The 26892-nt window shown below is 36.7% G+C and overlaps 1 protein-coding gene across 2 annotated transcripts; it reads left to right on the plus strand.

Annotated features, from left to right (window-relative positions):
* The first annotated feature begins 8932 nt into the window (after positions 1-8932).
* On the plus strand, positions 8933-26856 carry itpkb (inositol-trisphosphate 3-kinase B). Of its 2 annotated transcripts, XM_053486938.1 has the most exons (9): positions 8933-9339; positions 11058-11111; positions 11321-12511; positions 20541-20640; positions 21735-21948; positions 22058-22262; positions 23909-24010; positions 24334-24405; positions 25076-26856. In XM_053486938.1, exons 3-9 carry the CDS (start codon positions 11510-11512, stop codon positions 25280-25282), a joined length of 1902 nt encoding a protein of 633 aa, XP_053342913.1. In that variant the 5' UTR covers positions 8933-9339; positions 11058-11111; positions 11321-11509; the 3' UTR covers positions 25283-26856. The 2 variants fall into 2 exon arrangements, with proteins under 2 accessions (XP_053342913.1, XP_053342922.1); XM_053486947.1 differs by lacking the exon at positions 11058-11111.
* The last annotated feature ends 36 nt before the right edge of the window (positions 26857-26892 follow it).

Genomic DNA, 26892 nt, shown 5'->3' on the forward strand with positions numbered 1-26892 from the left:
TTTTTATGTTAACCTGAAGAACAAGAATGCAAAAATGTGTAGGCAAAGGCTGAGAATCAAAGTTATAGTTAAATTGAAATCACCTGTGACACTTAAAGTAGTGTTACTTTAAAGTTACCTTTTTACTGCTTTTAATGAAAGCAAATCCAGTTTAGTCTCACCACCTGCCAAAATTGGCCAAACTGGTCAAACTGGCATACCATCTTTTCAAGCTGTTTTTTTTCTCCAACATCCCTATTACATTCCTAAATAAACATCACAACGAGCAAGCCTAGACCTGAATTCTTAGGTTGCTCTTGGCGTTCTCAACTTGCTGACAATGGCATTTACAGTGTTTTTTTGGTACATCAAATGTTTAGGATTTTTTTTTAAACAACAATCCTTAATACTTTAGACTTTTCATCTATTATATGTTACATATTGCCTCCATTTGATCTAAATTATTTCCGAGAAATAGTTGGAAATGTGAAGAACTCCTGTAGAAAATCCTGCAGGTTTATTTGTAGATTAGTAAAGAGAATAAACAGAATAAAGAGAATAAAGAGATTTGCTGAGATCCTTGTGAGGGGAAGTGAGGAGCTTTGCCTTCATTATTATAAGAGCACTCTGGGGCCCTCCTTAGATAATATTAGGGCAAATTGGCACCATTGGCACGATCGCCCATTTAATAAAAAGAATGTGTGATAAAAGACAAACAGTACTGTGCAAAAGTATTAGGCATTATTATCTTAAGTACAAATTTTGTATACTGTATGTTTATCATGTCTGCATAATCCGGTCCAAAATTAATTAAATGTCTTCAAACATAACTTAAAAAATAATGACTAAATAACATTACAGAAGAATATTTGTATAATTGTAAGGAAAGCAACATATTACATGTTAATGTTACATGTTGTTTCCTTCTTGTTTTTTTAGAAAAAAGCTAATGTAGTCTCCTGGGTTTTGCATGAAAATAGAAAGGAGCAAATTTGAGGCACTGTTTTACTGAGCGTGCTGGAGAATATGAGTTCTTAGGGGAATTTGTCACACTTGCTCCTTTCTATTTTCATGCAAAACCCAGAAGACTACATTTGTTTTTTGTTTCCATCTGAAAACTTGTCTGTTATGTAGTATGTTGCTTTCTTGAAAGGCATGCAAATATTCTTATGTTATGTTATTTAGTTTTTAGTTCATTTACATTAATTTTACATTAACAATGATTTTGTACATAATCATGGAGAGATCATAAACATATCTAACTTTTACTAATGATAATATGGTGCATATGACATTTTGCTATATAGGATATACAGTAGGTATCACAGAATATAGGTATATGATTTCAGAGCAAGTTTAAAGGACCTTATTAATGTTTCAAATATAATAAAGATACTCATGCAACTCAAGGAGGGAAAAAAATCCCTGGGATTCTGTGCCTTCAACTGGAGTTATTATAAGAGGTTAAGAATTTAAAATTGTTCAAGTAGCAGCTTCCCTTCATCTACTCACCCACTCTTACAGTGAGGCAAGATGGATATTGCACCCTCTGGTGGTAGAGTTTAACATAAGTCAGACAGAAGACTAGAAGAATTGACTGTAGTTCCTGGTTTACATCCTGTATGCTATGTCCTATGACAGTTTCAATGATTACAGACACAGGAGGTGTTTAAAAAGTGTACAAGAAGTATATAATGAGCATTACTATGACTCTTGGTAACATTTCTCTAATGACTGTGTGGGGGATGAATCTGTTTAGGAGAGGAATTTACCTTAGGTAAAGTGTAGGTTTATTTTATTTTTTTACTTTATATTTTGTATAAATTATTTTTAGATGGATATTTTTGGGTTGTGGACTGAATCATCAGAGTTTCCATTATTTCCTATGGGGAAATTCATTTTAATATACGAGTGTTCTGATATACAAGCATGCCCCCGGGACATATTATGCTAGCAATCCAAGTTTTAACTGTATATACATTTATATGTGTAATGTTTTCAGCAACATCCGAAAGAATCTCAGTGTGTTAAGGTCTGGACTCTGTTCCGCCCTATCTATTCGTGAAAATTATGTCTCATGTTCCCTAAACCACTCTTTCACCATTCGAACCTGAAGAATCCTTGCATTTTCATCTTGGAATATGTTCATGACATCAGGGACTAAAAAAATCCATTAATGGAAAAAACTGGACATTCAGTATTTTCATGCAGTCAGCTGACCTCATTTTTTGGGTACATAATGTTGCTGAGCCTAGACCTGACCAACAGAAACATCACCAGATCATAACACTGATCCTATGGCTTAAATGGTAGGCATTGGTCATAGTGGGTCTCAATGGGATTCATCTTTCTCTCTTCATACTTAGATGCACCCATCACTCTGGAACAGGGTAAATCTGGACTCAGAAGACCACATGACTTTTATCAAATGCTCCACAGTCCATTCTTTAAGTTCCCTAGCAAATTGAAGCCCTTTTTAATAATATTATTGGTTTTCTTAAGGGTACACAGCAGTTTAGTCCCAATCCATTGAGTTTACTTCACATTGAGAGTGTGGAAATGCTCTTACTTTAATTGGTAAACATAGGTGTGAGTGCTACTGTTGTTGTTTTTTTTTTACAATTTTATTTTTGTTTTATTATTTAAGCATTTAAATAATTTGTTATCATGCTCATTCAGGATGTTTTTCTGACCACATTTGTTCAATTCAATTCAATTCAATTTTATTCAATAGCGCTTTTAACAATGGTCATTGTCCCAAAGCAGCTTCACAAAAATGAAAGAATTTTTTTTAGAAAAGAAAATATTTGGAAGTGTGTATGTGTGAGAAAAATGTGTCTAGATAATAATGAGATGCATGAATAATGAATGAAATGTCTCTGATGAGCAAGCCAAGGGTGACGGCTTTGTTCCTCAAAGATGATGGTTCACTGCTATCTTTCCAAGTTTCATAACATGTTTTACAGGCCAATAATGTAAGCCTTCTGAAACAGAGTAACATCTTTGACATGACAACAGGACAGACCCTTTTAAGTTTTCTTATCATTGTAAAAACATCATTGATCTTTGAGATTATTCTACAACTTGATTGGAGTCCACCTGTGTCTACTGTAACTGAATTCAATGGACATATTTAAGAGAGGCACACATTATACATTTATAATTCATAAAAGCCCTTCCCTTCATCTACAAAACTACAACAGTTGCTGGAGAACCTGATGACTTTTCCTGTCTTTCTCACAGAAAGTCACAGAATCCAGTAGATCTGTACTTGCTGATGCTCTTCACTTCCTGAAACACACACTCTCAGGTTATATCCCATGTACCTTAACCCCAATACCATAAACTCTTTACAATATATACTGTATGTGGAAGAGTACTTGCACTCCACACCCATCTTAATTGTACATATCCTTTCTATTTCAATGAGTTATAGAGATCAGTATAACTTCTTCTACTTTCATCATTTTCTGTCATACTTTACTGCTAGATTTGCCAAACAATCTATACAATCACTTATTAGATATATTATTGGATATTTATCTTCATTAATATAGTTTTAAGGATAAATTTAATCCATTGACTTGTCAATTAGAATGTGGAAAAAAGAATATTACATTACTCTGTATAAGCAGATTGCCCAGCTGTATTAATACATAATCGGATTGTTATGACTGTCATGCAGGATTGATCCTAGGAAAAGGATCGCTGCTAAGATTTTCCTATGGAAATTAAGTATATAACCTTATAAACTTCCTGTTGCACTGTTTTTGACATGAGATCATCTTATCTCAACTTTATGAGCAACCCAAGTTCTCCCAAATCACAATTTCACAAACATCATGGTGTTACGAAAATAGTGGTCAAACCAGGGAATATTAAGCATAACCCAGAAAATAAGCACATATATATATATAACTTATATATATAAGTTAAGTTAAGTTGTTTACATTGAGGGCAAGGCTAGAAGGCATGTGGAAAAGACTACACTGAGAGCAATGGCATTCTCACTTACTCACTCACTCACTCACTTACTCATCTATACTCTTCATCCTGTTTAAGATCACAGGGACCTGGAGCCTATCCCAGGAGGCTTAGGGCACGAAGCAGGGTACACCCTGGACAAGGTGCCAGTCTATCAAACACACATACCCATTCACACATTATGGGGAAATTAGGAAACGCTAATCAGCCTACAGTAACATGCATATCTTTTGACTGTGGGTGGAAACCGGAGTACCCGGAGGAAGCAATGGCATTCTGTTTTTCTATAAAAAAAAAGAAAGATAGTCTTCAAAGTCTTTATTCATGACATTGGTTTGGAAAGCATTAACTAATACATAACAGCGCTCTTAGTGCTTAAGGTGTCATTTTTGTCAGAAAATGAGTTTATAACAAATTTGTCTATAAGTCTTGACTTCCACATCCTCTTCTCACAGAAATCACAGAGATGTAGGTATATGCAGCAATTTATATAAATATATATATATATATATATATTTTTTTTTTTAAGATTATAGTAACATAGTAACACCTGGGCCATGACCAGAGCAAATGATTTTGGTACTGATGCACATTGTCCAAGACAGTTCACAATCACATAATGGATCTATCCTAGGTATCTATCAACTATTGCCAGAGGTCAAAGGTAGCCAATTATATTTACTATGTTATAGTATTTAACATATACATATGTTAGGCAATAATACTGTACTTGAGTAGTTTTACTAAAGAATATTTAGTGGAAGATACAAATACCTGTACTTTTATTTACTTTTTACTTCACTACATGTCTGCATGGCAGTGCATTACATAACCAGAGTAGTATGTAGTATTTGTCAACTGTTATCTGTAATTGCATGATTTGCCTTACCTTGTTGAAACTATTAACAATGTAGCAGGTGTTTAAAATAAGTGTGTTTTTGCCCACAATAAAACAGAAAGAAAAAATATATAATACTACTACCACTAATTATTATTATTATTATTATTATTATTTGTTAATCACTGCCATCTACTGGTTGTCCATTGAATTAGCCTTTATCTGATTTGATGCAATGACAGTGCTCACTTCAGTCAAATATCACCTTAGTCTTCAGTTGAATAATAATAAGGTTATAGATTACTTAAAGTCATGGTCTGCAGGAACACTAGCTGATAAATTTTAATCATTTCTATGCACACTTAATTTTCCTGTTTATTTTTATTGCACCTTTTATTTGCACTCAGCTTACTGTGAATCCTGCTTTACAATATTTGAATAAGCTTCAGAGGTGTGCACGCCTATCCCAAACATCATCACAATTAAAAGACAAGACAAACTCACGTAATAGTTGTACTTTATATATGTATTGTCTATAATGTCTATATCTTATACAAATAAATATTCATTCATTTTCCAATAAAGTTTAATATATATTTAAAGTGCACTTACCACAATATCCTCTTTCTCATTTAAACCACCTTGGCCTAAAGAATTTTCATATAAGGTCAGAAATTTGTTTACTTGGAGAGATGGAAAAACCATGAGAGAATCTGCTGAAAGAGATGCTCACATTTGTAAAACATCTATCAGAATGCACTTTTAAGATATTCATGAGTACAGCATACACAGCATATAGTATAGCTTTACAGCATGTGCAGTACAATATATATATATATATATATATATATATATATATATATATATATATATATATATATATATATATTTAGATAGATAGATAGATAGATAGAAAGATAGAAAGATAGATAGATTGATGGATAGATGGATAGATCTATATAGCTACTTTAGCTAATGTTTTTGTACCAATGGCATAAAAAAGACAAAAACCAAAAAGATTTTACAAAAACTTATATATATATATATAATATATATAACATATATATAATGTAATAAGGCTTGAACTTTGGCCTAGTCCCTGGGTCAGGCCATGGAACATTAATTTTCATAAAATCCCAGCCAGTCAGTCTTATTCAAAGCAGACTGACCACTAGAGCAAAGCATTTTCCATTCATTTAATAGCTTGAAGTGAATAGGTCTCAAATTGTCCTTCATGCCCTGTACTTGGATTGTGTCCTGGTCAAACTGCAAAGGTTTTAAATACCAAAATTTTATTTGACAGCCCTAGGTAACAAAACAAAAACCTTTACTCATGAACACCTAAACAAGTGACAGGCTCCTTATTATTATTATTATTATTATTATTATTACTATTATTATTATACACCGAGTCTCAAAGTCCTTATGTCTGTAGGATGGTTAGATTTACTGTTGAGATTTAACCCCACTTTGTAAGTTTAAATGGGCAGGTGAAGGCCTGTCTGTATAAAGTAAAAAAAAAAGAAAGAACAATTATTAATAAAAGTGTAGTTTTAAGGGGCAGTTTCAGGACTTTAAAAATTCCTGGTAAATAAAGGTGTAAAACTAGTTGACATTTACAGCAGACCTTAAGCACAGTATGGTGATGAAACTCCACAGTGATAACAATGGTGCAAACATTTTAAAGAATTGGATCGGAACTTACTGCAGTGGTCAGCATGAACATTCAGCGACCTGATTGTCTGATCTATGAAAATAGACAGAAATCCTGTTGCCAGCTTGTGGAACAGATGCATCTGTCTACGAGAATTGTATTAATGAACTTCACTTGCACATTACAGGAACTTGACTGAGAGTTAATGACACATTCTCCATATAGTCCTGACCTCTCTCCAAGCAGTTTCCATATGTTTGGGGCATTAAAGGAGTTTCCAGGAGGCCAGGGTGTCAGAAGTGATGCATGCAGTTAAAAGAATGCTTTGCTGTTCTGAGAAATCTTTTCACGTTCGATTTACCAAGCACTAGTGAAACATAGGGATAAGTTCATATATATATATATATATATATATATATATATATATATATATATATATATATGAACTTATGGATAAATGATGGATAAGATATGATTATATATATATATATATATATATTTATATATATATATAGGTATGTGATTGTAAACTTGGACAATGTGCATCATTACCAAAATCATTTGCTCTGGTCATGGCCCAGGTGTTACTATGTTACTATAATCTTAAAAATATATATATTGCTGCATAAACCTACATCTTTGTGATCTCTGTGAGAAGAGGGTGTGGAAGTCAGGGAAGAGTATATGAAGAAATGAGGGACGTTTTTAGTTGTTAACGTTTGTTCTGTTATTCTGCACAAACAAAAGTCCTGGTTTGACTTGAACGACCCTTGAACTGTAAATGCAGGTGTTTAAACACGAGTTGATTTGCGTCTACAAAGAAATGCAAATGATGTAAGAAGTTTTTGTGAACAAAATAGAATTTTGCATGTTTGTTTATGAAGCACATTATTATATACCAGGAAAATAAATAAATATATAAAAAAACACACAGGTAAGGAAAAAAATTGCTAAATAATAGTAGGCATGTGCTCACCTCACCTCACCTCTAGGGTCTGGGTTTGAATACTGCTTCTGGTCTGAGTGCTTGGTGGGTTTCCAAAGGGTTTTGTCCCACAGTCCAAAAACATGCAGAGTAACCTAATTGGTGTTCCCAAGTTGCCCATAGCGTGTGAATGTGCTTGTGAGTATGTGTGCGTATGTGCATGCTCTGCGATGGATTGGCATCCTATCCAGGGTGTACCCCACCTCATGCCCTAAGTATCCTGGGATAGGCTTCAAGGCCCCACGCAACCCTGAATACACAATAAAGTGGTACAGACAATGAGTGAGTGAGTGATGTGCTTACCTAATTAAATATAAATACATACTTTACAAACTTAATTTAGCCGTTATATCAGTATTGGCCAATTTTTGTGGGTGTGTACAGCTGTGGCCAAAAGTTTTGAGAATGACACAATTATTACATTTCACAAAGTCTGCTGCTTCAGTGTTTCTAGATCTTTTTGTCAAAAGTTACTATGGTATACTAAGGTATAACTTCAAGCAAATGTATGATGGTGTGCGCTACCATTAGTCCTGTGTCATGGCAACAGTAAAGCATCCTGAGACCCTTCATGTGTGGCGTTGCTTCTCAGCCAAGGGAGTGGTCTCGATCAGAATTTCTATGAAGCATGATGAAGCACTTTGCAGTCAGGCAAAAGTGATAACTAAATGGCTCGGGAAACAAAAAGCATTGGTATTTTGGGTCCATGGCCAGGAAACTCTCCAGACCTTAATTTTATTGAGAACTTGTGGTCAATCATCAAAAGGCGAGTAAACAAACAAAAAAAAAACACAAATTCTGACAAGCTTCAAGCATTGATTATGCAAGAATGGGCTGCCATCAGTCAGGATGTGGCCCAGAAGTTGACTGACAGCATGCAACGGTCAACACTGCAAATACTGACTTTTTGGTGTCAAAGCCTTTATTAAAACTTCATGTAATTGTCAATAAAGGCTTGGACACTTATGAAATGCTTGTAATTATACTTCAGTATACCATATTACCATCTGACAAAAAGATCTAAAAACACTGAAACAGCAGACTTTGTGAAGATTGATATTTTTGTCATTCTCAAACCCTTTCCCTTGTGAATATATAAATCTGTTTTTATTCAAACTCGAATGAGTAATCCATCCCATGAGCAGGCCATGCATAAGGTTCTAGACAGTATACAGGGTGTCCCAAAAGTCTGCATGCATACAGGAAATGATCATAATGAAGCTGTTAGATAATGAAGCAGTTACATGGTGTACAATACCGGATGTGTTTACTAAAGAATGCAAACCATGTAGATGATGTTTTCGGTTAATTTCCCGAAAAAAAGTATTGAGACTTTTCGGAAGACAAATGAAAAAAATTCATACGCCTGTGGAAAGGAGGGGTTTTTGCATTACAGACGCAGTCCGGACAAGATTTAAGGTGTGAGTGTACAGTGTGTGTGTGTGTGTGTGTGTGTGTGTGAGAGAGAGAGAGAGAGAGACCCTGAGAGCTCTGGGATGCTAGGAGGCTGTTCCCTTCATGCCCAGTGAAGTTCCGTTCAGTTCAGTGTGACTGTCAGTTTCAACTTCCTTCCTGCCTTTTGTGCACTGCACACACACACACACACACACACAGAGAGAGAGACAGACGCCGAGGCGAGGACTCGATGCCCAAAAACCGCACCGGAGCGCACGAGCTCGCGCTAGCAGTCACCCCGCACACACACACACACACACACACACACACTCCGCATTACACCCCGAGGCTCCGCTCCTGTCTCCCGAGCCGAAGTCAAGCTGCTGGAGCGCTTTTTCTCCTCTCGGTTGTTCAACTTTTCGGGACGCGCTTTGATTGGACGCAGACCGGCGGCGGTTAGCAACCGAACGGGTTTACACCTCGGCCAAACAACAACACGACGAGGTAAGAACCCGACTCGTGTTCTTCATCTCTTCACAAAGCGGGTTTAGTGTTTAATCCAGAAGCAGGAGATCTACTAGACACAGTGGACATGAACGCTGCTGAAAGATTACTCTCCACTAACACAGGCTTAATGAGAGTCTAACAGTCTAATCAACCAGTCTAATTCATGCAAAGAGCAGAAGATTGTTTTCCTGTCGGTAAACATCACACCTGGCGTCCGTGCTGTATATCTATATCTATATCTATATATTTATATATTTATACCTATCACACAGAGAGGCTTCAGAGAAGATTCCCTTTACAGCTTAAGGAATCCGTCTAGTCATCTATTCGAATCATCCCTGTCATATTTGAAGTAAAACAAACAAACAAACAAACAAAGCAACTCCAAAAACAGCACACAAATAACAAGTTTAAAGCACATTTGCTTTGCTTCAGCCTACTCATTCATGGTCCTATTTTCACCCATCTGATTGTCACCACGTGTTTACTGGCTTTCTCTGAGTTGTTCTGTAGACTGTACTTGATAGCATGAGGAGACCAAACTAAACCTACTCTCTGCTTATTTAGATAAAATTTCTGGTATATGAATATACAAAATAAATGTTTGGTTTTTTTGGTAGACTAAAGACTTTAACAGACTGAATTTTGTATAAGCAACTGCAAACAAACTACAAACTAACAAACGTCAAGCGAACATAAAAATATTACAAACTGAAGCAACTTTAAACTAAAAAACGTAACAAACTAAAGGAATTTCGAACAAGCTTTACAAATCATAGCAACTGCAAATACACTCAACAAACTTTACAAACTAAAGAAAGTGCTCAGAAACTTTATAACCTAAAGTAACTGCAAACAAACTTAACAAACTGAAGGACCTTCGAATAAACCTAACAAATTAAAGCAACTGCAAACAAACTCAACAAACTCTTTTTTACAAACTGAAGGGATTCTGACAAATTGAAGCAACTGCAAACAAATAAACCAACAAACCGTAAACTGAACACAAAGGCTTATGAATTGAGAAACAGATGAACAAGACAAACTTCATAAACACAAACAACTGCAAAAAATGTGTACAAATATACACATACTAAGCAAACTAAGCCCAAACTAATTTTACACGCCAAACCAACGTTTTTTTTTGTTTTAGCTTTGTATTATAGAGAGAATAAATATGGGATAAGATGGTATATGTATGTATGTACAGACAAGCAGGGGATCATGTAAACTTTAGACAGCCAGTTTATGTCATTCCTGACCGATGGCTAATGGCACTTTTATTTTTAGAATTGTGTTGTCTATCATGAGGAGTGATTTGAAGAAAAAAACTGATGTAGAAGGGCCAAAATACTTAAGCTGACTGCTCATAGCATTCTGTATGCTTTTAAAAAAGTCGGAACAATGACTTCATTAGTTAACAACAGTGATCATTACTGGGAGGGTCTCCCAGAATAGTTTCTCTTTAATGCCTCAGATGATTAGCATCGGTAAAGGACAAGCCTTGCATTTTCCTTTAGTGGTTTAAAACATTTGGATGTAATATAATATTCCCAACTAAACAAAGGTTAAATTATTTGAGGCATTAATTGAAATATATTAACAGTAAATCAAAATTAAAACAGATTAAATCCACAACAGTTATATACTATTAGATTGATTGTTTATTTAAAACGGGAAGATTTGCTGATTAAGAGATTCATTTGTCTTTCAAGGTGTTTTGAGGTGGATCTAATTCATTACCACGTTGTTTTGGAGTTGGTGCCCAGGTATGTTGTATGTTGCTGCTTTATACTGGCTTTTATCAGTTAATAACTGTAATAACTGTGTAATTTGATGGTATAAGATAATAATAGCATCATGTTGTATTCCCAATGTGTTTAATGGTTAGGGAAAAGAAAACACCTCTTTACCCTTCTTATTGCAATAATCCATTTTTTAGTGCAAGTCTATAACCTTCTTGTTTTTCTTTTCACAGTTTGCACAGATACATGTATCAGGGGTGCACAGAAGAAGTGAATGACGGACCCGAGCTGGGATTATCTTGTGTTGTCCACAAATCTGCCTTCTTTAACCCTGACCACATGATGGTTGGCTCCACAGGCCAGAGGGATATCGATGACTAGACCTAAATGGGAGGGCTTATGGACAAAGCCAGCCTTCTATTATGGCTGCTTATGCCCTGAACTGCCTACTCACAATGAACCCTAATAACCTAACTGATAAGAGCAGCCCTAGGACTGCAAGGCCTGTTCTTCCAGTGCCAGACCGATCCACCTACAGCCCACTGCTAGGACGGAATAGTGGTCCATATAGCCCTACTAGCTTGAGTCCCAGCTCTTCCACCATGTCTTTTGTCTTTGTCTCTGGTGTGACCAGCACTAACAACTCCAGGACGCGCTCACCTTGTCGCCCGCCTGACCTGCTGGGGGTGAATGTGGGCACTCGTGTGCGCAGGCTTAGCGGAACAGACCCAGAGGAAGAGCAGGAAGAGGAAGAGCGGCGAGCTGCTCAGCAGCTCCTGCGCAGCAGGGAGCTCCAGAATGTTGAGGTCAACAAGAAGGTGGACCTGTTCGAGGCACATATTTCTGCTCAGGCACAGAGCAGGGAGCTCCAGCGCAGCCCTCGGCTTTCCCGGAAACAGGGCCCTCAGATACCTCAAGAAGTCAAGAGCAGCTCTGTCCCTGATTTAAACTTTACGGATGTCTGTAGCATCCCTCAGGAGCTGCAGAACGGAAAGAACTCACGAAGTCTGGAACGGCATGAAGAAAAAAACCATTCTATTAATACAAATATGGAAGACGATAGCTTGCAGGGAAACAATAGGTCAGTCAACAGCGTCACTATATCACAAGGCACTAGCAATGACTTGACTGCCACTATGCAATCAGGGACAACTACGAACGGAGCTCAAGGAACAGGAGCTCAGGTTCAGGCGGACACTGAGGAGAGGGCTGCCATCCCGGCGGTCATAGTGACAGACCATGGAATAGAGTCTGGCGGAGAGGGTCAGGAACCACAGGTCGGCCCACCGTCATTTAAAGCACTGCGCAAACTCTCGTCCTCATCTGCTTCTTCTACCGGCTTTTCATCGCTGGAAGAATCAGAGGAGGACCTTTCCAGCGACCCAGAACGAACACCAGCATTCCTCCAGCCGCAGCAGAAAGCAGTGAGTCCGAATTTTGTACCTTGCCCTTTGTTTTATAAATAACTTTTGGTCTACATACCTGCGACAGTTTAGCTCATTTCATCCATTTGATGCTAAGAATTGTCCTGCTCTATTTTATTTGTCTTTTTTTTGTCAAAACATTTTAAAGAATTTATTTCAGAAGAAACATTTTTTGCTCTGTTTTTTTTTTTTTAAAAAAAGCCATTACTATTTGCCAGATAATGCACAAGCATATCAGCAGTGTAATTGTTGCACTGTTATGTACCTGCATGCTTTAGTGCATGTCCTGGCTTGGGTTCAGACAGAGTGAGTGTCGTAGACTTTGCTGATAATTTTAAGGATGCTGGTGGTCACCACTGCAAATTTATTTAAAACAAATGTGACAATAGAACAAATTTTAATAGGCCTGAAATGTAAATTGCTAACGTTGTTTTATCCAAGCTACTTATGGTATTTATTCCACTCTGGATAGAAGAAGTCCTGCTTTAAATGTTTATACCTTAGTGTGTGTGGGTGTGGGTGTGTGTGTGTGAGCCCCTGACTAATCGTCTGCACTACTAGTCATTTTGTCATCAATGCATTGCAAAAAACAGCATCTTAGCAAATAAAAAAAGTCTTAAATCTACTCTAATTTTTCTACAATTTCTTAATATTAGTTTATACAAATGCAACCAAATATAAGCTTATTATGCTGATTTCTTGACATATTTTAAACAAAAATTTCTTGTTATATAAACAGATAATTTTTCTACGAAATGAAAAAAAATGCCATTTGTTCTTAAAAAATTGTGTAATATGTCATCAAATATTTCTTATTTCTAATAAGGAGAAATATTACACAAAATATTGACTGGATTCAAGATATGTTTACTTGCTAAGATTAATTTATTATATTTATTTTTAAAATTTATTTAATACATTTATTTATTTATTATTTAAATTATAGTGGTGTTTCCAGACACTTGATTTTCCCTAACCTCTAGTGATTTGATTAGCATGAAGTGAAATGGCACAATGTATTTCTGAATTCGCGCTGGTGTTAAATGTGTGCATGTTTTTTCTACTTGTATGACCAGTAGCTGTGAATGTGTTTTGTCATTACTGTGGCGTTTTGGAAACTTAAGCAATGTTATCAGCAGTTTTGGTCAAATTAAAAAAAAAAAAGTTTCCATTAGGGCTTGGCTTGACATTAAGGTTATGTTGTGGATGCTGTGTCATAGATAAATACACTACATCCTGAGACTTGTTAACAACACTTGTTAACAGTTTTGTTTTTTTTTAGAGCTCTCAGGAGTTAGTTTTAGCTTCAGTCTTACTGTACGTCAGTCATAAGCCCACATTAGGTGTTTCACAGTATTTACCAGATTGTTTATAGTAGCCAGGATAAAATAATGCAATGCTTTAAAATGAGAAATAAAATTGACCTGGAGCTGGCTATACAGGCTTAAATGGCAGTTAAAAAAAAAACTTAATTTTCTGCAGAAGAAGAATTTTCTGCAGAAAGTTCATAGATCATGCATAGAAAGCGTAATCAGTCATGCCTTCAAGGGAGGAGCTGACAGATTTAAATAGACCCTTTAGAACTTCCTGTTGTGAAGCTCTTTACAGGTAGGCACATGCAGGACTGTGAACTTTTCCTCTTCAGTGTGAAAAATGGACAGAGAGAGAGAGAGAGAGAGAGAGAGATAATGACATTGCGTAGCCCCTAAAGATATTTAGTTTTCTTTTCAGTTTCTGGAATGCACCTGGACAGGTTTTCTTATGTCTTGCCGAATATGGACATTTAAAAGAAGGGTGTGCATGAAAGTGAGGAACAGAGAATGAGTCAAATACTTCTTGTGCATTGGATTTATGCCAAAAGTTTATTTAAGTGACGCTTGTGCTCATGCCGTAGGCATTTTCTTTCTGCTTCGATCCAAGACTGAGCGTACTTCCAGTGTTTAACCTTACATGCTGTGTAGATCAGGACAGTGATGTGTGTCAGGGTGTTGGCTAAAGAGTAGAAGTGTAGTAGTGCATTTGCAGTGACATGTAACAAGCGTGTGGCCGCTTGTTATAACTGGTGTCAGCTCTGACCCCAAACACCAATTGCCACTTAGACACCACAGCCATTTTTTTTTCATTCACAGTTGCTTATAAAGGCTATAAACTGGCTCCTCATATCAGTAAAAACAATATAATCACAGTTTTGTAGTATTTTACTCTTACTGTACACTACTAACAACTTAATATATTATGGAATTAATATTTCATCTTTTCAGGCATTTTTTATTCAAATTTTTATGACTAAGCTTTAAACTCGTACTGGTTGTTGTTGTTGTTGTTGTTTTTTCAAAGCGAAAAAACTAACTCTTTCCTGTCCTAGTCTTGGTGCATGTATGCATACTTTACAAAGCACATGCCTAGGCCTGCCTGTTTTACTGAGACGAGCCCACGGCGAGTGGGAGGCTACAGGCGGTGTGCGTGCTCCAAATATTTCCTCACTCTGAGCGTATAGCTCGAACAAGCAGTAAGAAAACCTGATAATTAAGGCTACGTGCAGTCATGGCCAGACCTCTACATGGGATCAGGATGATTGTTTTTTCGTCCCAGCAAGGCACACGTCTTTTAAAGCATTTGTTTGGGTACCATGATGCTTTAAAAAAAAAAAAAAAGAAAGAAAGAAAAAAAAATTAAGAAATTTTTTTTTTAATGGTTGTTGTAATTCTCAAGAAAGTACTAGAGAGGATGCTGAAATTTAAGACTGATTTTAACATTGTTTTTTTTAATGTTAGGAAAAGTTTCAGGAAAAGTTCTTATCAAGCCAATACTGTCGATACTTTGACCTGTACAAAAGGCTTGTTTTTGTTGGAGGATCTGAAAACTCTGAGCAGTGGAAAATGTAACACCCCTGTGGTTGACGGTTGCCTAGCGACCAGCTGACGTCAAGGCATGCCTGCTTCAAACAGCTGGCCTTCTTTGCTACAGCAGCTCTGCTAGAGTGAGCTGTTTCATATGCAACACACAGGAAGTTCATCTGACTTTTTTTTTTTTTTAATGCGAGCGGTGCACCCCGTTGCACTACAGAGGATATCCACAGAGGGAAATTACCTCGTACACTGCTAATGAGGCGTTGTTTACTCGCGAGAAGATGCCGTAGCGTGCGTTTTTCAGACATGCTCAGACCATTGGGGAGTTTCTACTCACTAGGAAGCCACGTGCCGTGCATATTTATACCCTTTACTGTGTTTCTGTCTGAGGATCCGAGGACATCAGGGTTTCCCTTTGTCCTTAAAGGAGTCTTTCTTACGCACACACACACACACACACACACACACACACACACACACACACACACACACATATATTCATTGCTGTGCAGAAGTGTTCCCCCCTTCTTTCTGCATATTTTGCTTTCAAAGAGCAGACTTTCTCAATATTATTGTAATTTAGTCTGAATGTTTTTTTTTTATATATTTTTTCATATTTGGCAAGTTTTTGTCCAGTACCAGTACCCCACCAGTTTCAGGTCGGATCAGAAAGATTTTTTTATTTGTTAAGGCACATACTGGCTTCAGAAATATTCAAGCATAAAAAAGAATCTTCAGAAACTTCTTAAGGCATGAACCAGTGAAAAACTGGGATGCTTAATGCTGAGTGATTGGAACAGACATAAGAGGAAATGAGGTTGCGTCTTAAGTTTTTACATATACAACCAATTTTTGAATTGTATTTTTGGTTTCATTCATTTGATTGATTTGATTTGTTTCTTCAATAGATTTTTAGATCTATCTGTATCTCAGGTAGCTATGGCTGTAGGATCCCAGTTTTAGGGATACAGGTTTGAGTTTTGCTGTCGGTGGGACCATACAACTACATCCCACTACATATATTTTATTATTATTTTAAATGAATGTGTGTGCGTGTGTGTGTGTGTGTGTGTGTGTGTGTGTGTGTGTAAATGCTGTCAATTTATAATTAAATCTAGTTAATCTAGCAAAAACTAAAAAGTGTTATGATGGTATATATATATATATATTTATGTGCACTTCATTTTTTTAAACAATATAAATGATACTCGAGCGAGCCGTTTGAAAAGCTGCGGTCGGCTGGCGCTTGTGGTTCGGAGAAAACACGTAATAGTCTTCCGCCATTCCTGATTGAGTAGTAGCCTTGATGTGGAAGACCCCTAGCACCAGGTGGAAATTGGTCTAAATCAGAAAGAAAAATGTTTTGGGGGGGGGCTGGGGGGGCAAGACGCTGTTACTCAGGACCCTTATCCTTAACTCGTCCTTATCTATTTTATATCAGCATCTTATATCAGCTCATATACAGTACATTATGGTTGGGTTGTGTTGCACAAGGACATAACTTTCTTGTGATTCTTAAGAATAAAAAGAATTGAATGTCCTTATTGTTTTAGATTGTTCTGGACTTTATCATTAATCCAAATCTGAGTGTATATTATTAGACTGCTTTAAAACAGGCACATGAGAAAGTGTAGTTCCGGGGAAATTAAAACCTTCTGATTAGTCACTTTGTATTTGTTATATAGTTCAGGTACTGACAAAGTGATGCTCACTGATGATGATGTGTTATTTGAATGATTAAAATATGAATTAGTTCTTTTGTGACCTCATATTGTGTTTTAGCTGTACATTTCAGAATTCGTTTTTCATTGGTCATGGTGCATCTTTACAAGTGTTTGACGGGATCGTCATGGAGTAAAATCTGACGTACAGTATCACTACCCTGAATGAAAGCCTTAATGAGGATGAGGTCCAAGTCAGATAAACAGCGCAGTGGCGAGTGTCTTATGTGAAAAAAGAGACACAAGAGTCTGCATTTTTAGTGTGCTTTTTTTTTTACACCTTTGGTTCACAGATGTGGAAAGTATTGTCATCAAGTACTGGTGCTTTCCTGTCTTCACTTGAGAGGTTCCTCTCGAGGGGGGTTAAAAGCCACTTCCTCGTTCTTAGCAGCACTCAGTGGAAACTTAACAAGGCCAGAGAAGCCGAGGGGATGCTGCAAAAGAAAAAAAAAAATAGAGCACCATCCATTTCCTTAAGCTCAATATAGCTTGGCTGAGTTTTATCAGAACAATGGCATGACCAAGGGGTTACCAAGTGCTCTCCCTATGATACGGCACCATCACTTCCGCTCTACAGTTTTAGGCAAACCTGAAGCCTATTGATAGCGAGCGTGTACAGTGACACAATCTGGGTGGAGAGCTGAAGTGAGAGCTAGCAGCATATAGAATAGACCAACCCTCACTACAAGGTGAAGGGATTAGCTGTTGAGCTTACTGCTTCGTTCTGAAAAACTATGGAGATTTCTGCTATTTTCAGCGTTACTGCTGTCGCATGCCATTACACGTACACCACAAACTCTCACTTTCAGCTTAATGCCTGACCTGATATGCGTTGCTTAGGCGCACTCATAACCTTTGATCTTTGATTAGTGGACAATAGTATTCGGCAACAAATTGTTTAAATGCAAAGTTTTATTAATGTTTTAACAGCCTTAATCCTGCAGGGTGGTAATTGTTAAAGATAAGTTTTAGGCGTACCCTGGTTCCTGGTTCTAGGCATGCAAATACAGTGCTGTATGCAAACCAGGAATTCTGACCAATTATAAACTAGTTTGCATGGAAGCACTTCTGTTTACCATGGCAAACATCAACAATAACCTAAACACAATGCTGTTTTTGCATACGATTGCAGAAAATCAAAATGTTTCATTTAATCAATCATTTCTATTCATTTTGATTGTAGTTATATTAATAGTAATAATATTAACAATAAATGTTTCACCCTAACGTGACCCCTCTGTGTTTAAATTATATCTGAAAACCTTTTTAACATTCTCTGCAATGTCCACTGATTTGTCTTCTTCAATTTTAGGCAAAAAACCTCAAATGTCTTTGCACAAGTCTAAAAAAAGTCTGAAAACACTTCGTTTCCAGTTTACACTGTGTGTGCAAGCTTAGTTCAGGGTTAGTTGGACTTGAGAAAGTGACATAAGTTTTTCCTGCTTGTTCTGCATGATGAAGCTGATGGTGCAGATCTGACTTCTGACGAGATACTGATTAGGCAACCACACTTTCCCTTATACCCTGAGGTGACCTCCTGCTGAGGTTAAAGGACCTGAGATTTGCCTAGCCCTTGGGCTCGAGGCTGAAGGCTTTCCATATGGCCCCTGGCACAAGTGTGTACCACATTGGCACATTTGCATGGCCTGGATGTTTTTTTTTACTACTGTTGTGCAAAGAAACAAATGAGAGGCCCTTTTTGCCCTGCCTTCCATTCTCTTAAGTTCTGCTAGATAGTGCTCTTGTGTGCAGCACACTGGACTGGCACCATCCTGTAGACATCATGTCTATCGCTTCGCATATCTGGAGTCTCCTTTTTCCGGCAATCAATTTTCTTGCCACATCTATCATTCTCATCACAAAAGAGATTCAGGTAATCATTTGTTTGGCTGGTCGTTTTGTTTGTTTGCTGTGTCTTCATGTAAATGATTGTTAGAGTAATTATTATGGACACTAAACACATGAAGATGTTTTTATGTCCTGCTTCTTGCATTAGAAAGTCATGGATCCAAAAGATGATCAGTATGTGTTCAGGGAAATACAGGGAAATTGCTGTCAAGACTGTAAGATTATTGAATCCCAAAGCTGTAATCTAACTGAGCATTGATCCTGATGAATTGGTCACTGAATATGAATCCCAATTTCAATTAATCTAACTCGTCATCATCATTTTCATCTATATAAGATGTTAAAATTGTTATCCAGACTGTATAACCTCCTGTTTCTTGCAGTCGATATGTTGATATACTTCTTGTTTTTTTTCCTCTCTACACATTTCCCTAAAATCATCATAAAACATCACAAGTCAGATTACGAGTGCGAAACGGTATCCGGTGTTTCACGAATTCCCTAGGCCTATTGTTTATTTAGACGTATTAATGGACAAACTGGAATAGAGAGATATCAGCCTTTCAATGTTATAAAGCAGAGTTCAATAACACAGGTTACCAAACAAAAACAACCAAGTGCTCTACTCATGACTCTTGCTGCACATTTCCATGTGGTTAGTGGTATACTGTGGCTTAGCGTGTGAAAGAGGGCACTCCATATGACATCCTGTAATTAGAGCTATTAACCAGTGCATGATGGAGTTGATGACATAGAGTCTATGCATGTGTGTACCTTTGTTTACCTACTGTGTTCTGGTGAAGACTGTTTTCAATGCTTGGGGGAGAATTGTGTGTGTGTGTGTATTAGTGCACAATTATTTGTATGTATATAAGTGTGCAATGAACCGCAAAAAAATGCAATATATATTTATGCAATTATTTGAATGCAAAAAGATAAAATTTTTACCTTAGAGTTTAGAGTTTACCTATAATTTAACCACCAGTTTATTTTTTTATAATATTTTTGAGGTGAGTGAACAGTGGCAAGCATTTTTTTAATGAAACCATTTGTGCCATCATTTGCCATTAACATAGATAAATACATTTAAATACCAAATGGTATGTTTAATAATTACATATCTCAGTTTAAATATCAGATATTAAATCCTAAAATTGTAATATGTGTCAAAATAAATGCAATGTGATTAACCGGAAATAAGCTTTTCCTTAATTTTTTTGAGCACCAAAAATATTGTGCAATATTTGCTCATTATGCACAGACATCATGCAATGAAATATCCTAAAATTATAATACATAAAGGCTGCTACACTGGCTTTGCAGGGTTTTTTTCCCCCTTTTTTTCCCCAAAGCCATCTGTTGTCAAGCTGATCAAGAATAGTCAAAGTGATGACCAAATAGATGCAAAGCACATCTCTGATGTTTTTCCCTAAAGGTGGTCTGGGGTAACCTCTGGCTTTTTTGTGTATTCTAATCTAGGAAAATCTACTCCCTCCCTCTCTCCTTCCTCAGGCTCTCAAGAAAGCGCTCTTTATGATTACTGCAATAATTTCCATTATATACAGGTGTTGTGTGATTTTTAACCTATTTTTCACTCTGTCATCTGAACAGCATAAATCATGGAAGAAGATCAAGAACATGGTACAATGGTCACCTTTTTTAATGTCCTTTAAAAAGAAGTACCCTTGGATCCAGTTGGCAGGCCATGCAGGTAGGTTTTTAGTAAAGGCAGAACATTTTCTTTTTGCTTTAAGTTTAAAGTCAGATCAGGAATTATTGGCACCATGTCTTTGTGGTTAATTAGTTTTTCTTTTAAGGGGAATATGAACTAAATACATTCATTCCAAGACAAAAATACAAAAAATACAAATACAATTAATGTCAGAATGTACAGTATGGCCACCTTAAATAATTGGTTAATCCTGTTTTGCTAAGCTAACTGAGGTATATCCTGAAACACTTGTTAAACCTGAAGCAACTCTTTGCCGGCTTGCTGAGTTGTAGCTTCCCGTCAGATTTTCATTTAGAATCTCCTGGACACAGATTTTTTTTTTTTTTTTTTTTTGCCTAAAACCTAAATTTTTGTCTCATTTCACCACATAACCCACTGGATATTAACTATTCTATCCTTATAATATTCAGGCTTTCTGCCTTTCTAGTCCACCAGGTAGTTTGCTGGCACAGAGGTGGTATTTAAATGTAGATTTGCAAATTTCCAAATTTGTTCCTCGGCCAGCTTTGGATCTTTTACTCTTAGTTAGGCTGCTTTAATCTTTTCTAATTATTGTCCTACTGTGTGTACTGTATAGTAGCTATTGCCTGATTTACCTCTGTCACCTCTTGCAGTGTTGAATTAACAACGTACAGTATTTTTCTGGTTCCACTTATATGAACTCTTAATTCACATGGGGATTGAACTTATTTATACCTCATTGAAACAGGAAGTCAGGGATAGTCTTGTATTAATTCCAAAACATTTGAAGGTTAACTTAAAATCAGAAATAAAAAGAGTAAAAAAAAAAATGGTGGGCCCAATAATTATAACCCAGCCCTTAGAATGCATTTCTTATATATTTTCTAAATATTCATATACGTTTTGAATATATTATTTTTATGTTGTTCTTTTTCATATTTTTATACCAGTAATTATGGAGTTCATTGTATCTGGATTGTATATGTACAGTATAATTTGTATAATAAAGTGTTCTTGTGCTAAGAAACTCTTTGAAAAGTGGATTACAGGCTGTGTTTTAGTTTAGGGATTTTTCCATGAACTCTGTTGTGCTCTGTCTGTGTATCTCTCAGGTAATTTTAAGGCTGGTGCATATGGGTGCATCTTAAAAAAGCACTGTGAGTGTGAGCAGCGCTGCCTGATTCAGTTGATGAACGACGTGCTTAAGCCGTACGTCCCGGCCTACCATGGAGACGTGGAGAAGGATGGTGAGAAGTACAATCAGATGGAAGATCTGCTAGCGGAGTTTGAAACGCCCTGCGTCATGGATTGCAAGATGGGTGTCAGGTTGGTCCTCATCATATGCAGCACATACAAACCTAACATGTTTAAAGTATTTAGTGTGTCTAAATAGATGCACGATACACATTGATATGGGAGAGTTTGTGCCACACAGGACGTATCTGGAGGAAGAGTTAACAAAAGCCAGGAAGAAGCCCACTCTGAGGGCTGATATGTACCAGAAGATGATTGAAGTGGACCCAAACGCTCCAACACCAGAGGAAACTGAGCAGAAAGCCGTTACCAAACCGCGCTACATGCAGTGGAGAGAGACAATCAGCTCTACAGCAACGCTGGGATTTCGCATTGAAGGCATCAAGGTGAGACAAATGACAATAAATCATCCAAAAACATTTGACAAACTGTCTATAGTATATTTCTATATGTCTATAGATATATATTTCACTCTGGCACATATGGACACCTTTCTGATTCAACAAGAGCATACAAAGCAAAGAGCAGTTAAGATAGCTAAATCTTATTTATGATAGTTTCACTAAAAGTTAGCAATATGTATTTGTATATAATAACTTAATTAAACAGAACTTAACATACCTTAGCCATAATACACTATTACCGAGAAGCTTTTAAGAGAAGACTCAACTTAAATGACGACGAATAATAAAGGATGCCTTTCCGGTGAAGTTTATTATTTTCTCTGTTATAATAAAGTAAATAGGATCCATTACAGCCATGCATCAGCAGAGCTCTAGCAGTGGTGCATTCTGGACCACTTTGCATTTAATGATTGAACCGTGTGATACAACAGTGACAATGCCTTAAGAAACTTATAGTATTATAACTCATAGATTTAAAGAAAAAGACACGTTCATAGACATTTCTTTTTCATGACATTTTTTCTATGTAATCTTCATGTAGTCCATAATGGTAATGGGTCATTTCAAACAAACAAGGATTCACCTTGTACATACATCATATAGTCAAAAGTAAGTGCAGCCCTGACCCCCAACCCCATATGTGGTTCTTCCCCAAAGACTGAAGGACACAGTTGCCCATAATGCCTTGGTGTGCTAAATTATCATTTCCATAAAATGGCTTCAATCTAAAGCTCCATGAAAAAATCATTGTTAATAAATATATGCAGCCATGCTCCAACATCTAGAAGACGGAAAAGAGATGTTCAACAAGCATATATAGGGTGTGACTGTCGGGTGTCCGCATACTTTTGGCTATATTGTGTTACATTAGTGCAGACATGAAATGGGTTATCCCATTTTTAAAGAAGCGTTGTCTCTGGTAAATGTTCCTGTCATCCATATAGGCTGGTAATGGCACCTCTATTTTCACCACAGCATCAGTTAGTGACAGCAGAACAAGATTTCTCAAGCACAGTGCCCGTTGCCATGCAAACCCAAATAAATCCTCATCGGAAAATGTCAAAAGAACAAAATACTGGTTCAAAAGCCTCAGCTAATTAAATTAAACCATGGATTGGATGAGGAAAGGATTAAGAGGAACCTTATTTGGTCTTTAGCTTTCCAGGCAGCCTTTATTAATTAGTGATATGAGGAAAAAGCTCTTGGTCTAGGTCTCTTTTCAGACATTTCTCTGTTTTAAAACCATAAAAGGCTAGGGATATACCTCAACCTTGCACTCCCCCACACCTCTCTCACTCTCTCCCTTCCTCTCAATTATTCTTGCAACCTGTCCAACTTCAAGGTATGGGGATTCCCTGTGATTGTTAGTTTGAGGAATAGGTATAAGGGTCACTTGTTTGTTCTTTATATATATATATATATATATATATATATATATATATATATATAGTATAAAGAACAAACAACTGAAACTAATACAAAGTTCAGGTTCACATTAAAATGCATACATTATATATATATATATATATATATATATATAAAACATATGCATTTTAATCTAACATGAAAACTTTTCCCTTTTTATACATTCTCTAATGTCATGATGACTCTGACTTTCCTATTCACAGCAGGAAGATGGGACTGTAAACAGAGACTTTAAAAAGACCAGGACTCGGGAACAACTGACTGAGTCCTTCCAGGATTTTTTCAAAGGAAACAGGAATATCCTGGTGAGTGAGGGAGAGTGTGTATGTGTGTGTGAGTCTGTGTGTTTGTGTAACGGCCTTTGGCCAGTGTGAAACTTTTGTGGGTTTGCCAAGGAGCTTGGAGAACACCTAAAAAACCTCCCAAAGATTTCCTCTGGAATTTACTGGAAGTTGAAGACCTAAAAGCAAAAACACTGCAGGGGAAAATTGTACATTGTGCTTGAAACTGTGTTTTTATTCAATTCTAATATTTCCTGGCATGTACTGTACATTTATTCTATCTTATGCGAAGCTGATCTGTATGTTTATATCACACTGAGTAATTTTTTTTCCTTTTCATTTTGCAGATGAAATATCTCAGCCGGCTACAGGAGATCAAGGAAACTCTGGAAAAATCACCCTTTTTCCAGACGCATGAGGTAAACAAAACTGCGCTGTCTGTCTCAATGGCTTACTTAATCATTAGGAGACTACAGGTCAAGTTTCACTAAAGTGCTGCGTTTTAGCAATAATGACATCATTCTAAAGGACAGTGGTGGACAGTGTTGGCTCAGGACAGTGGTGGCTTAGCTGGTTGAGAGTCTGGATTGCTGATCGGAGGGTCAGTTGATCAAGCCCCGAAACTGTTGAGTTGCCACTCTTGGGCCCTTGGGCAAGGCCCCTTAACCCGATGGCCATATAAGAGTTGCAAGGTGAGGCAGAACGCAAAGGTTCAAGGGATGATCACGTAAATAGTGTACACCACAGAGTGGACACTGAAAACAAAGACTGGAATACCTAGAGACAATTGAATGAATAATTCTTTGGTCTACTCTCACTTGATGAGGATGGCCTGACAAAAAAATAGATATTTTTTTTACCAAGTAGACTTTTTTTTTTAGCTTTGGGTTTTGTAGGTGCATTGAAACAGGTAGTGGAAATGATCCTACAAAAGGCTTGAAATGTTTCCCTTTTCATCAAAGGATTCATCACTTTTTTATGGAAAAAGGAAGCAATGGTTCGGATCATAAATTGAAAGTGTTTTGTCAAAGAATGAGTTCTAAAAGCCATATTCCTGTCCAATAGAACTAACTCTTTTGTCATGTTTAGGTGATCGGAAGCTCTCTTCTTTTTGTCCACGACAAGCACGAAAGAGCAAAAGTGTGGATGATAGACTTCGGAAAAACCACGCCACTTCCTGAAGGCAAAGTCCTGAACCACCGTAACCCCTGGGTAGAGGGCAACCGTGAGGATGGCTACCTCTACGGCCTCGACCACCTCATAGACATTCTCAACAACATGGCAAAGCCGATGTAAAGACGAGGATACGGCTTGTATTTCAATTTTGTTTTTAATCTGAATCCCTATTTCACCTTCTCATTAGCTTAATTCTATACTCAATCAGCACTTAAGCTATAATAACATAAACAGTCTGATTTCACACATTTTACATTACAACTACACTGATCATTCAGTACCTCAAGAAGACTTAGAAGTCATTGTGTTAAAAGAAACAGATTTGTAACACAGGTCATGTCCTCGTCCTCTTCCTGGAGTTCTCTTTATTCTGTCCTGGCTAGATCACTCGCACTACAATACAGGACCTGCCTGGGTTACCACAGAAAGCTACCGCAATATACACACAGAAAGAAAAACACACACTGTTAGCCAAACAGAAGGGCTCTCTTTGCTGTGTGTATTTGTATGTATGTATGTAAAGATGCAGAGGCTGTACATATAGTATGTATACATGTATAGTATATATAGTGTAGAGATTGTACAGTGTAATGTTAATGGATGCCACTTACAGCTTATGTCAGATTCGCTAGCGTTACAATGTCACTTGCTCGTGCCTTCAACTCACAGATGGGACTTAAGTCAATAACTTATCTTCATTATGGAAAAAACAAAAGAAGAAACAGATCACATTTGCATAATTGAAATTATTTCTGAATTTGTTGTGCAGGGTTTTTTTTTCTCGAATCTAAACTTTGTAGGTTTACAATTACATTTATATTTAATTTGTTTTATATTTGGGATGTTTAGTGATGTGGATGTTGTGGTGATATAATATTTATTATAATGTAGTGCCTATCTGTAATAACTGACAATTGTTTTATTGTTATGTTGTGCCTTTGGTAATTTATTCTGATTATTCTGATTATTATTATTATTATTATTATTATTATTTTTAAAGATTGTAACAGGCCCAAATCTCAGCAATAACTTTACTGGAATTGCACAATTGTGCTGTATAAGAGGTGAGGTTATGCTAAGCTAAGCTAATACTGGCTTTGTGAAAGTAGCTGGTTTTTCTAAAAATGTAACTCACTGTGAAAGTCAAGCTAAAGGTTTTTGACATTAATGGCTCATTACTATAAGATACTGTAAGTGCTGACTTAATTTATTACCAGGGTTAGTCCATCTTCAGCTGTTAGACAGCTGTTTAGCTTGTTATAAAACTACTAGCAAAATGATACCTGTGAAAACCCAGTTGCAATCCTTCAACCCATCTGTAGTGTTTACTTCCACATTAACTGATACAGCTCAATAGTTTTTCATCCTAGGGGATTGTTAATTTAAAATTTATTTTTTAAATCTGTTCTTTCCTCCAAAAGTATTTGAACTCCATAAGACTGGAACATAAACCCCAAATAACATGAGAGGTTTTTAAGTCTAGAACAGAATACTTGTCTAGAGTACTGTAGCAGATAAACACGCAGTTTGGATTACAGGCTAGCTAGCTAGTTTAGTGGAGGTAGGTGCACAGGTAAAAGTTGTCCAATTTGCCTGCTGAGTTTCTGGTAAAATGGTGTGTACTAGTTGAAACTTATAAAACATTAGCACAACAAACACATCTTTGATATTTCTAATAAACAAATGCAACAAAAGAGGAGATTCTGAGTTTCTCTTATAACCCTATTTTT

This window comes from Clarias gariepinus, chromosome 2, assembly GCF_024256425.1.
Source record: "Clarias gariepinus isolate MV-2021 ecotype Netherlands chromosome 2, CGAR_prim_01v2, whole genome shotgun sequence".
In the NCBI taxonomy this organism is placed as follows: domain Eukaryota; kingdom Metazoa; phylum Chordata; class Actinopteri; order Siluriformes; family Clariidae; genus Clarias; species Clarias gariepinus.